A 14,018-nucleotide genomic window follows, 5' to 3' on the forward strand; every position below is an offset into this window, starting at 1 on the left:
ATTCCATCTAGATATTTTACAGATTTACAATCCCAGGAAAGGCTTTCTACGACTTAGAGGGGGTATGTTTCTCATAACTATCCTTTACTTCCCCATAAACTTAGTATTCTCAAATAGTCACTTCACATTTTGGTTCACTTTCTAGTTTTGAATATTAATAGAAGATGCCAAACTGTTCACTGCAGTGGCTTTCAAACAATGCCGACCAGGACCTACAGCATAAATTCCATTTGACATCATGACTATATATATGAATGGGTGTGTCTTTGACAGAAGTCTTATGAGACATGCCCTATTTGGTTCTCTTTCTTTTTTCTTTCTTTCTTTCTTTTTTTATTTTTTATTCTCCTGTTGGCCCACTAATTGGTTTCTGACTTCTATTTTGAAAAACTCAGTGAATCAATTCTGTATGTGCTCATAAATAGAATGTGGTGAGAATGGTCTGGAAAAATACACCTCAGAGATGAAGTAAAAAACCACCCTCTATATGCACAGATGTGAGTAATCCACATGGAAGGCTAAGGTCTTCCTCCAGAATCCAGGAGTGAAGGCGTTTAAGTCAGCACCCACTGGCAGGATCAGGTTCAGTTTTGCACTTCTTGCCCGAGGTGTGCAGCCCGGACACCTCCATAGCAATGCCCTGGGTGTCCCACCACCCGCCACAGGCTCCCACCCAACAGGATGGAAATCTGCCCTCGGTTTCTGTTCCGTTCCTCCCAGGCCACCCCCTCCGCCCTTGTGAGGGCTGCGTTCCTAGACCTTCTGCCTAGGATTACTTACAAGGTGCTGGGGTCAGGAGGCTCGCAGGGGTCCCCGTTCCCACACCTGTTTCTTCCTGGGCATTAAAAGTAGGGCTTCCCTTAGCTCTCCCCACCAGTAAGTCAACACAGATTATGAACATCCTTGATCTGAAATGGACAAGCTCTGCAGTGTATGGCCTGTTGGGTCAGGATGAGGAAGAGTGTGGCACATGGAAATCCTATCTCCTTCTTAAACAGAATGCCCACGTTTATCACTGTTTCATTGGGATCCCACCCAGGACCGCTGGTTCTTAGGAAATTACTTATTACTTAGGAAATGGCAGGTGTATGTGAGGGAAGACATTAGGTGACTTTCATGTCCAGTAAATATTTTTAGATATTCTTTATGGAAGATTTTATGACCTTCCCGTTGCTTTCCTCTGGTGTCATATCAGCCAGACTTCCATCGTGGAACCTCCAGAGCTCGAGGATGCTTTTTAAGTAGATGAATGTGGCACACGGGCAGAGAGAAAGTTGTGGAAAATATCTCAGGAACCAGGACCCGAGTGAAAGTTGGAGGAAGAGGGGATCTAATTCCCTGGCCACATATGGACACCCCCTTACCAGATCCATCCTCGCTGTGACTAGAGCAGGGCCAGCAGAAATGCACCCCACTCGAGATAGAAGATGTGTGCTGTGCAGAGACATGGCCCCTGCAAATGTCCCCTCTGAGGAACGAAGAGAAGAAAGGCCCCCACAGTGGTAGAGAGAGCAGCTCCATGATAGACAGAAGGACTAGGATGTACTGTGTGCCAGATAGGACGTGAACACTTTATGCATAAAGTGCATTTCATCTTTTCAATCCATTAATATTTTGATAAGGGAGTAGGAATTTTATTTGTTATTTTACTTCCTTTATTTATTTATTTATTTATTTATTTATTTATTTATTTATGAGAGAGAGACAGATTGAGATCGCAAGGGGAGGGACACAGGGAAAGGGAAAGAGAGCAAATCTTAGGCTGCACCCAGCCCGGAACCCGACCCGAGGTTCAATCCCACAACCGAGATCAAAACCTGAGCCAAAATCAAACGTCGGATGCTTAACAGACTGAGCCACCAGGCGCCCTGGGAATTTTATTTTTTATTTATTTTTTTTAATTTTTATTTATTTATGATAGTCACACAGAGAGAGACAGAGACAGAGACAGAGACACAGGCAGAGGGAGAAGCAGGCTCCATGCACCGGGAGCCCGACGTGGGATTCGATCCCGGGTCTCCAGGATCGCGCCCTGGGCCAAAGGCAGGCGCCAAACCGCTGCGCCACCCAGGGATCCCGAATTTTATTTTTATATAACAACTTATATCTCTATTTTCAGGCCCCATTCTGCATCAGGAATCAGCACACACTTAGCATCTTAGAACAACATCCATTCACTATTTATTATTTATTATTTACTCCTTACTATTTACCATCACCAATCCTCAGCCATGGTTCTTCCTGCCCTCGTCCTGGAGAACCAGCGCCAGGACAGAGGGCAGAACTCCAGGATCTGGGGTCCCTGGGTGGCTCAGCGGATTGGCGCCTGCCTTCAGCCCAGGGCGTGATCCTGGAGTCCCGGGATCGAGTCCCATGTGGGGCTCCCTGCATGGAACCTGCTTCTCCCTCTGCCTTTGTCTCTGCCTCTCTCTCTCTCTCTCTCTCTCTCTCTGTGTGTGTGTGTGTGTCTCCCATGAATAAATAAATAAATTCTTAAAAAAAAAAAAAAAACTCCAGGATCTTCCCCTCAGCTCTCTTCCCTGCATCCCTCTGGCTTTGGAAACGTGTGTTTTTCTCAGTAGGGACCTTACAGATCAAGCTGAAGCCCTCTTTGTTGGTCACCCTCACCCTCATCGTGTTCCCCGTCCAAGACATCGGTGCTAGTGTAGGATTTGCTTCTTTCTTTTTATGAGACTTCTAAATATATAAATGTCTATATAAGATATATACTATTTTTGTATGTGTTTTATTGCTGCCTAAGCCATATCATTTTTATTCTTCACCCCACAACTTGTTTTTTCTTACTCAACAATATATTTTTAGAGCTCTCAGAACTTTCTCTAAATATATGTATATATCTGTAACTATATATATAATTAACAATATATATAGTTTATATTTAAACTATATGTGTGTGTGTGTGTGTGTGTGTATATATATATACACCTTATACAGCATTGTATTATTATAGCATTATAGGATTGTATTATAGCATCAGAGGAGTGCCCATGATTTCCTAGACATTTCTCCCCTCATAGCTATAAGTCATAACAGGTTTTAATAATGTGCTTTGCTCATAATTTCCACTTCCTATTCAAAGGCTTTCTTTTACTCAATCATATATTCACCTACCAGATTCACATCCTTCTTTTTGCTTTCACAAATGAAGATATTAGGAGACAAGTGTAGTTATCTGAAGTGAATGCATGATTATTAACTCTCTGCAAGATTTTCTAGAGGACACATACCTAGAAATTAAACTGCTGGCTCCTGGTGTACATACTTTTTCTATGGGATTGATCCTTCTGAATCACCTTGTTGTATCAATTTAATAGGGTGAGGAGGGACCTTTTGTATTTGCCATGTATTTAGGCCAGTACAACATTCCTTGATGTTAAAAAACTTAAATGTTTAAACTCTGTCTATACCAGAATGTTTAGAGTCTACTTTAAAGAGCAAAGTTAGAGGGGCACCTGGGTGGCTCAGCTGGTTGAGCATCTGACTCTTGGTTTCGGCTTAGGTCATGATCTCAGGGTCCTGGGATCGAGCCATATGTCTGGCTACTCACTCAATAGGAGTCTGCTTGTCTCCTTCTCCCTCTGTCTCTGTCTCTTTCTTTCTCAAATAAATAAATAAATCCTTTCTTAAAAAAGGAATAAAAATAAATAAATAAAAAGCAAACTTTGAGCATGGTTTCCCTGTGTTCCTGCAGTAACAACCCAATCAATCCCAAGGACACAAGAAGTTGGCATTGGTGGGAGGCAGGCAGTATATCAGCGAATACTTCCAAGAATTCACTTACCACACCATGTTCCTTACCCTCTTCATAACCCACAGAGAGCAGGTGGTGGTATTCCAGAGTTTTGGTTTGTTTTTCTTGTGATCAGAACACTTAACATGAGATCTACCTCCTTAAAAAAATGTTAAGTGCACACCGTTGTTAACTGCCGACATACTGTTGTGCAAGACGTCTCCAGCACTTACTCATCTTTTATAACATGTGCCCACTGAGTAAGTAGCTCCTCTTTCCCTTGCACCCTGCCCCCCATACTCAGCAACCACTAATCTGCTCTCTGCTTCTGAGTTCTGCTATCAGATGCCTCAGATAAGTGAATAACAACACAGTATTTGTCCTTCTGTGCCTGGCTTATCTTACTTAGCCCAATGTCCTCAAGGTGCATCTGTGTTGTCACATAGTGCATTATTTCCTTTTTTAAGTCTGGAAAGTATTCTGCAGTATGTACACACTGTATATTCTTCATTCATTCATCCTCCAGAGATGTTTAGTTTGTTTCTATATGGTGGCTACTGTTTTTTGTTTTGTTTTGTTTTGTTTTGTTTTTTTATGGTGGCTACTGTTAAGAGCACTATGATGAACAGGGAAGTGCTGAGAGCGCTTCAAGATGCTCATTTCAGTTCTTGTGGATAAATACCCAGAAGACATTGTCAAGAACAGTGTCATGAAGCTCACTCTGTGTTTTCTCCTATGAGTTTTATAGTTGCAACTCTTATGTGTAAGTCTTTCAGCCAATTTGTGTTGATTTGGGGGTTGATTTTTGTGTATGTTTTAAGATTGGGCTCCAGTTTCATTAATTTTATGAGACTGTCCAGTTTTCCCAGCTTCTTTCGTGAAGAGACCATCCTTTGCTGTTGCATGTCCTTAGTACCCCTGTCAAGGATCAGTTGACCATATATATACATGGATGTATTTCTAAGCATTCTCTCTGGTTACATTGGTCTATATGTCGTTAGGCCAGTATCATACTCTTTTCATTACTATAACTTTGTGATATATTTTTAAATCAAGGATTGTGCTGCCTCTAGCTTTGTTGTTCTCTCTCAAGATTGTTTTGGTTCTTCGGGGTCCTTGTGGTTCCACATAGGTAATCCATCTTTACAGAGGAAGAAATGCGGTCTCAGAGAAGTCGGGCATTTTGCCAAGTGTGCCAAGTGCCAGGTGTGTACACCTTCTCAGCCAATCCAAAACTCAAATCCAAATCAAATAGGCTCTGAAGACCATGGTTCTTCAACTACCTTTTGCTTCTTTCCAATGAAAAATTCTTTCTGGTAACTTCAGCATCCTATTTATTACTAGAAGTGATGTTAATGCATCTCATTGTATTATAGCATTGGAGGAGTGCCCATGATTTCCTAGACATTTCTCTCCTCATAGCTATAAGTCATAACAGATTTTTTTTTTATTTTTATTTTTTAATTTTTTTTATTTACGACAGACACAGAGGCGGGGGGGGGGGCTCACAGACAGAGGGAGAAGCAGGCTCCATGCAGGGAGCCTGACATGGGACTCGATCCCACGTCTCCAGGATCACACCCTGGGCCGAAAGCGGCTCTAAACCGCTGGGCTACCAGGGCTTCCCCATAACAGGTTTTAATGATGTGCTTTGCTCATAATTTATGCTTCCTATTCAAAAGACTTTCTTTTACTCAACGACATATTCACATCCTTCTTTTTGCTTTCACACATGAAGATATCAGGAGACAAGTGTAGTTATCTGAAGTGAATGCGTGATTATTAACTTATTAATTATTGTCCTTTGGATTTTGTATCACATGGGGAATTACAGGTTACTCTTCTTGAATGGTACTGTGGCAAAGGTAAAATTTTTGCTCGGTTCATAATCTATATCCATGGTGTGATAGATGGAGACTAGAATATTTTTAAAATAAGAAAAAGCATATATCTGAAACTTTTAAGGGGTATTAGATATTGAATTGGTGTTGAATTATAATAAGAACAATGGCCAAAGATATGCCAAAGAATTTAGATCAAAGATCACCGACAGTTTGTGAGAGTTTCTAGTGATTAGCCAAGAAGCCCCTAGGCTCCAGGAGCACCAGAATGGGTACTTAATGAAACCAATATGGAGATCTAGTCCTAGTCCTGGGTGTTTTCCCTCAATTCTGGTTTCTTTTATATTCTGTGTTCCAACAAAGTATAATTGGAGTGGAATATTATATAATTTGTGGTGCTCATCAGATCCACAGGATAAAATGAACCAAAAGAGAAGAATTGATCTAAGGTATATTTCTAAAATTCCTACTTCTATTCTTCACTAACATTGGTTAACTGAGCAAATTAATATCCTCTTGAATTTTTTTTAAAGATTTTATTTATTTATTCATGAGAGACACAGAGGAGAGAGAAAGAAAGGCAGAGACCCAGGCAGAGGGAGAAGCAGGTTCCATGCAGGGAGCCTGACGTGGGACTCGATCCCGGGGCTCCAGGATCATGCCCTGGGCTGAAGGCGACACTAAACTGCTGAGCCACCCAGGCTGCCCATGCTCTTGAATTTGTACAAATATGTGATTCCCTGCAGGGAGCACTTTGACATTGCCTAAAATACTTGGTGCTTGTTAAAAACTGTTTTATTCATATGCCATATCTCATCTAGGAAGGTAAGTTCATGGAGAGGGGAGTCCTGACTAACTGAATTCAATAACACCAGTCATAATTACCTAAATGGTTGGCTCCCATAACTTGCAAGGTCAAGAGTGGCTAGAACCAGGTTTGAGAGGACATCAGATCATGCTGCCTTTGTGCTCCACATTGCCTACCATCTCTCTCCTTCCCCCATATCTCTCCTCCATGTTTGCTTGCTTCTCAGATTTTCCATGTGGATATAAATAGGTTGCCAGTACCTAGAAATCCCAAAGGACAGAGAAGCTCTCTCTTTCCAGAATCCTTATCAGCTCCCTAAATTTACTCTTACTGATCCTGTTTGCATGTTTTCTTCATGTTTATTGCTGAGGTAGAGGAGTCAGGGCTGTGTGGTTGATGCCCTTCCAGAAATACATACTGTAGGTAACAGGGCATTTCCAAAAGAATGGCTGAAGGAAAGATGAGCAGATATCCACTGCATGGCATTGACGAGAATAAACAAAGAAGAGAGGAGACAGATGTATCATCAACACAAATATGAAGCACTGGGGTTATTGGCCATTATAGTGATTTACTAGAAAATCTGCCAGGCCAAAGCTATGAACATGATCAACTCCATGGGATGTGATGGCAGAGACTTAGAAGGTGCTTTTTTTAAAAGGTGCTGTGCTTTTTTAAAAGGTGCTGTGCAAGGTTGTGTGAGATTCAGAGCACACAGCAGGGGCTGGGGCAGAGAGGAGGAGCAGGAAGAAGGAAGGAATGTACCCAAGCAAGGACACAAACTCAGCCGCTATGTCCAGGAAGCTTTCGGATGAAAGCCGTTGGGGAGATAAAGCTGTTCAAAGAATGTGTAAAAGATTAGCAGGGTTAAGGGGCAGGTAGAAGAGAAATCCATGACTAAGGGTGATCACGTGAAGAATACTCATTGGAGCACAAGTAGTGGAGGATGCCAGAGAGTCCCTCGCCTCCCCAGGAGGAGGTGACTGTAAACCTCAGAGATGGAATGTTGGACTCTATGTCTGGTCCAAGAGAAGTCTGTTCTCTTCTATCCACATGGGTGCAGGTGTGATATGGAAGATGGGAAGACACCTTGAGGAGCCATGGGAACCCAGGAACCGGGTAGAGGGAGAGAGCAGATAGATCTTCCGTATTTGCATCTGGGAAGAAACTAAATGCAGTTGACTACCCAAACACCAGGTAGCACCTCCCAAATATGGACATCCTTCTGTGGGAACAAGTTGGAGGTGAGGATGAGTTGATTGCACCTAATAAAACCCAGAGGAGTGAAAAGAAATAAGGAAGAAAACTCTATCCATTATCTGTAATTGGAAATTGGTGACTTGTGGGAGATTTCATGTATGGATTATACAGAAGTCCTTAAACTATTCTTCTCTGTAATAGAACAATACATTAGAATGTTTAGACTAATTTTTTTACTATTTCAGGTAGTGCTGAAATAAATACATACAAGTATATATGTGTATGCAAGTGTATGTAAGATTGTGTATGTCCAACCATGTACTTTATGTTTATACACACACCCACAATACATATATACTACACATACACATTGTCAGCTCCTGAGATCTGGGTATTTGTGCATTATTCGGACAGATGCTGCTAAATTACATCTCACATTGTTGACCAATTTACTCTGTAGCTGAGACCATGAAATTATTTCCTTGACCCTGTCCTCAATACTGCCTTCATCCAATCGTTTATATTTTGCTTATCTTTTAGGTGACAAACAGTATCTCATTAATTTTTATGTGCACATTAATTCCACATGAAGGGACGCCTGGGTGGCTTAGTGGTCAAGTGCCTGCCTTAGGCCCAGGGCATTATCCTGGAGTTCCAGAATCAAGTCCTACATCAGGCTTCCTGCATGGAGTCGGCTTCTCTCTCTGCCTGTGTCTCTGTGTCTCTCTCTCTCTCTCTCTCTCTCTCTCTCTCTCTCTCTCGAATAAATAAAATCTTTAAAAATAAATAAATAAATAAATAAATAAATAAATAAATAAATCCACGTGAAGATGTATACGAGTTTTAGCCAGTTAGGAGAGTCTCATTGTATGCAGCATCTGGACAGGCTAGTGGAGAGTTAGAGAAACATCACCATGGAGCTAGGAGATGGTGAGCTTGAGATGATCTGGGTGTGAATCTCTCCCCTCTCCTTAGCTTGATCTTTGGACAAATTACTTAACTCTCTGCGTCTCTGTTTTTTATAGAATGTGATTATTTTTAAAGATTAAATGGGACAAAACATATGGTGATTTGCACAACATGTACCAGTTAGGAAGTGTCCAATATATATTCTCTTTTAATAATTTATTATTGCACTATATTGAACTTTGAGCATCTGAAAGCCAAAACAAAGTGAGTTCATTGTTCAATAAAAAGAACAGTAAAGTAACAATAGACCCTATGCTTATAAAGCACACACTCTGTGCCAGGCTCCATACTAAGTACTTTACACATATTAGAACATTGCCTTGAGACACAAAGTTTTTTTGACCACTTACTATTGAATTCTAGATTAAATTTCTCAACAGTTTATACAGAATGTTTCATTCCTATTTTTCTTTGTTAATTAATTAATTAATTTTTTATTTAAATTCAGTTTGCCAACATATAACACCCAGTGCTTATCCCATCAAGTGCCCTCCTCAGTGCCTGTCATCCAGTCACCCCATCCCCCCACCTACCTCCCCTTACACAACCCTTTGTTCATTTCCCAGATTTAGGAGTTTTGTCACCCTCTCTAATTTTCCCAGTCAATTCCCTTCCTTTCCCCTATAATACCTTTCACTATTTCTTATATTCCACAAATGAGTGAAACCATATGATGATTGTCCTTCTCCAATTGACTTACTTCACTCAGCATAATATCCTCCAGTTCCATTCACATCGAAGCAAATGGTGGGTATTCATCCTTTCTGATGGCTGAGTAATATACTCTTGTGTATCTAGACCACATCTTATTCATTCATCTGTCAAAGGACGTCATGGCTCCTTCCACAGTTTGGCTATTGTGGACATTGCTGCTATGAACATTGGGGTGCAAGTATCCTGTCCTTTCACTACATCTGTATCTTTGGGGTAAATATCCAGTAGTGCAATTGCTGGGTCATAGGGTACCTCTATTTTTAACTTCCTGAGGAACCTCCACACTGTTTTCCAGAGTGGCTGTACCAGCTTGCATGCCTATTTCTATTTTTCAATGAGAAAACTGGTACTCAAAAAAAGTTAATACCCAAGACCCCACCCCAGGAAGTGGCTGAGCTGAGATTTGAAACTACGCCATTGGGACTGCAAAGTCTTCCTACTCTGTGCTGAGGCCATTTCAAAAGGCTGTGTGTGAATCTGACCGCTGTCTGTTGAGAGACTGTTGTGATATGCGATGTCTAAAGGCTTGATCCAGGGCTCTTGCCAGGTGATTTATGTACATATTTGTACATAAGAGTTCATAGTTACCACTTTTTAAATCAAGAGCCGAAACACAAGTGTTCCCAATAGTATTTTGCTAGGATTATCTGACATTGAACTCATAGACTGACACTCGTTGAGGAATGATTTACTGGGTCAAGTCCATAGTGGCTGGTGATGTGTGAGCATCCCTAGGCCAACAACCCCGGAGGATCTGAGGGGATGGGGCAAGTCTCACCTAGAACTTTCTGTGACAGCACAGGGGTCTTACTGGTGATGCATCCACTCTAATGATTCTTAGTTATTTTTGTATCTTGGTTAACAAGTGTTTGAAGAACTAATTGCAATTTTGCAAGTCTTTGTACCAAAGGTGTGCGTGTGGTGCTAAAATACTTTCTCAGCACTAAAGTTAAAATATCTAAATACTGAAAATATTCAAAACTGGTAGGGTCCATTCAGAATATTCTGGCAAAGATCCTGCATATTATCAAATATATGACAGCTGCCTTGTATACCGCTATCAACCACCATACAGAACCAATACGCTGCTTTTCTATCTGCATCTTAAAGAGGTGATACAAATCAAAGTGAATTACACTTGTTCCGGGTTGATGTTGCTCATTCCAGGGAGGCTTAAGTGCTTGCTGTCTCCTTAACACTGTGTATTTCTCCAGCCCGGGATAGGTATGGGCCCAGGTGGAAAAAATACAGATGAATAAGATCAGTTTATCGAGTAGTGTGATGATAAAGCTGTGCTGCATCAGTAGCCTAGAAGCATCTCATATTTTCCCACTTATCTTTATTTTTTTTAAAGGTTTTATTTATGAATAACATGAGAGACACAGAGAAAGAGGCAGAGACACAGGCAGGGGGAGAAGCAGGCTCCCTGTGGGGAGCCTGACGTGGGACTCGATCCCAGGACCCCGGGATCACGACCTGAGCCAAAGGCAGACACTCAATCACTGAGCCACCCAAGTGTTCCCCCCCAACCACTTCTCTTTAAAATAAGAGATTTGGGGATCACTGGGTGGCTCAGCGGTTTAGAGCCTGCCTTCGGCCTAGGGCGTGATCCTGGGGTCCTGGGATCGAGTTCTGCAATGGGCTCCCTGCATGGAGTCTGCTTCTCCCTCTGCCTGTGTCTCTGCCTCTCTCTCTCTCTCTCTCTCTCTCTCTCTCTCTGTGACTCTCATGAATAAATAAATAAAATCTTTAGAAAAAATAATAAGAGATTTGGTTTGATGACAGCATAATGTGAAAGGGGACGTGGTATACACTTAGAAATGAGGAGAAGGCGGTGCATGCCACCAGCTAACTGTGCACAAACAAATCAAACTACCTGCTCTAATCTCCTTACCTTTAAAGTAAGAGAAAGAGCTGGATATTTCCGGCCTGAGAGTGAGCATCCTGTAAGCCGTCTCCCATGTATTTTTAAATTGTGTGATGCAAAAAACCAATCGAACAAAGGAAGATGTTTCTCTAACTGCGTCTTTTCTCTTATCTCTCCAGACTATGTCCGAGAATCACAATGACCTTGCACACTAACAGTACAACCTCGCCTTTGTTTCCAAACATCAGCTTGTCCTGGGTGCATGGCCCCTTGGACGCAGGGCTGCCTCCAGGCACCGTCACTCACTTCGGCAGCTACAACATTTCTCAGGCAGCTGGAAATTTGTCCTCCTCAAATGACACCACCAGTGACCCGCTGGGAGGTCACACCATCTGGCAGGTGGTCTTCATTGCATTCCTAACGGGCATCCTGGCCTTGGTGACCATCATCGGCAACATCCTGGTGATCGTGGCCTTCAAGGTCAACAAGCAGCTGAAGACAGTCAATAACTACTTCCTCTTAAGTCTGGCCTGTGCGGATCTGATCATTGGGGTCATCTCCATGAACCTGTTTACCACCTACATCATCATGAATCGATGGGCTTTGGGAAACCTGGCCTGTGACCTGTGGCTCTCCATCGACTACGTGGCTAGCAACGCCTCCGTTATGAATCTCCTGGTCATTAGCTTTGACAGGTACTTTTCCATTACGCGGCCACTCACCTACCGAGCCAAAAGAACCACAAAAAGAGCTGGAGTGATGATAGGCCTGGCATGGGTCATCTCTTTCATCCTCTGGGCTCCTGCCATCTTGTTCTGGCAGTACTTTGTCGGGAAGAGAACTGTGCCCCCCGGAGAGTGCTTCATTCAGTTCCTCAGCGAGCCCACCATCACGTTCGGCACGGCCATCGCTGCCTTCTATATGCCCGTCACCATCATGACTATTTTATACTGGAGGATCTATAAGGAGACCGAGAAACGTACCAAAGAGCTTGCCGGGCTGCAGGCGTCTGGGACGGAAGCAGAGGCCGAGAACTTCGTCCACCCCACAGGCAGCTCTCGAAGCTGCAGCAGCTATGAGCTCCAGCAGCAGAGCCTGAAACGCTCGGCCAGGAAGAAGTACGGCCGCTGCCACTTCTGGTTCGCCACCAAGAGCTGGAAGCCCAGCACCGAGCAGATGGACCCAGACCACAGCAGCAGTGACAGCTGGAATAACAACGACGCCGCTGCCTCCCTGGAAAACTCTGCCTCCTCCGATGAGGAAGACATCGGCTCTGAGACAAGAGCCATCTATTCGATCGTGCTCAAGCTGCCCGGTCACAGCACCATCCTCAATGCCACCAAATTACCCTCAGCAGACAACCTGCAGGTGCCTGACGAGGAGCTGGGGCTGGGAGACTTGGACAGGAAAGGCAGCAAGCTGCAGGCCCAGAAGAGCCTAGACGATGGAGGCAGTTTCCAGAAGAGCTTCTCCAAGCTTCCCATCCAATTAGAGTCAGCCGTGGACCCGACCAAGATGTCTGAGGTCAACTCCTCAGCAGGGAAGACCACGGCCACTCTACCTCTGTCCTTCAAGGAAGCCACCCTGGCCAAGAGATTTGCTCTCAAGACCAGAAGTCAGATCACCAAGCGGAAACGGATGTCCCTCATCAAGGAGAAGAAGGCGGCTCAGACCCTCAGTGCCATCCTGCTAGCCTTCATCATCACCTGGACCCCCTACAATATCATGGTTCTGGTGAACACCTTTTGTGACAGCTGCATACCCAAAACCTATTGGAATCTGGGCTACTGGCTGTGCTACATCAACAGCACGGTGAACCCCGTGTGCTATGCGCTGTGTAACAAAACATTCAGAACCACTTTCAAGATGCTGCTGCTGTGTCAGTGTGACAAACGCAAGCGGCGCAAGCAGCAGTACCAGCAGAGACAGTCGGTCATTTTTCACAAGCGCATGCCCGAGCAGGCCTCGTAGAGGGAGGCTCTGTCCATCGCAGTGACCAAACGCACACATCAACCCACAAACCTTAGGGGAGTGTGAGCTGAGGGTGGGGGTGATTTCCAAGGGTGATAAAAATGGATTGTTTTTTTTAATCACCCAGATATAAAGGAAGCTGCCTGTTTACTGACCCATTGAATAAATCCATCTTAATATAGAAAGTCAAATACCAATTCAGCAAAAAAGAAAATAAAGCGTCTTACCGAATACAAAGAAATTTATCCTGAAATAGACTTCTAAGGTGTTTTTTTCTTAAAGAGGAAAAGAAAAATTGTTTCATAGCAATTACATACCCAAATTGATCTGCTGGGTTCTTTGAGTTCCCATGACCACTGGAATCTCAGAGGCACAGACCTAGCTGACTCAGTTGCCATGTTCCTTCCGAGATCCCAAACGTGGTGATCTGCATCCCATGTGGAACACATCAGGCTAGTGAATCCATGGTTCTGAAATTCTTTCATACGTTGCAAAGCTGAACCTCCTTGTCCCAGTAGAGCTTTCTGTCTTTCTTTGGTGTGTGTTGTTAAACCCCATCTGTGGACTTGATTCTTGCAAAGTACTGTTTTGTGCAGTTCCAGTTTCATACCAATAAAAATATAGAAGTATATATATGTCTGTGTGTGTGTGTGTGCGTGTGTGTGTGTGTGTGTGTATATATATATATATATATATATATATATATATATATAGCGGGAATCACTGAGCTGGCAAATCATTCTTGCAATATATGTTTTTAATACTCTGATGACTGAAGTTCTCTAGGATCCTAACACAACATCAATGTAATGTTTTGGAAACCAGGGCATTTTCTTCCACAAACCACCCTGGGGAACCTGCAGCAGAGCGTGGCCAGGCCCTTCCAGCAGGTGTGTG

General features: G+C 43.1%; 1 protein-coding gene across 9 annotated transcripts in view; it reads left to right on the forward strand.

Moving 5' to 3' along the window:
• Positions 1 to 13,770, forward strand: part of CHRM3 (cholinergic receptor muscarinic 3) — a 505,856-nt gene extending 492,086 nt beyond the window's left edge. For all 9 annotated transcript variants that reach the window (XM_055308972.1, XM_055308973.1, XM_055308974.1 and 6 more), the window contains one exon: positions 11,330 to 13,770. In XM_055308972.1, coding sequence (XP_055164947.1) covers positions 11,349 to 13,121 — 1,773 coding nt within the window. In that variant the 5' untranslated portion in view covers positions 11,330 to 11,348 and the 3' untranslated portion in view covers positions 13,122 to 13,770. The remainder of the gene's footprint in view (positions 1 to 11,329) is intronic.
• The last annotated feature ends 248 nt before the right edge of the window (positions 13,771 to 14,018 follow it).

This window comes from Nyctereutes procyonoides, unplaced genomic scaffold (genome assembly GCF_905146905.1).
Source record: "Nyctereutes procyonoides isolate TBG_1078 unplaced genomic scaffold, NYPRO_anot_genome, whole genome shotgun sequence".
NCBI lineage: Eukaryota > Metazoa > Chordata > Mammalia > Carnivora > Canidae > Nyctereutes > Nyctereutes procyonoides.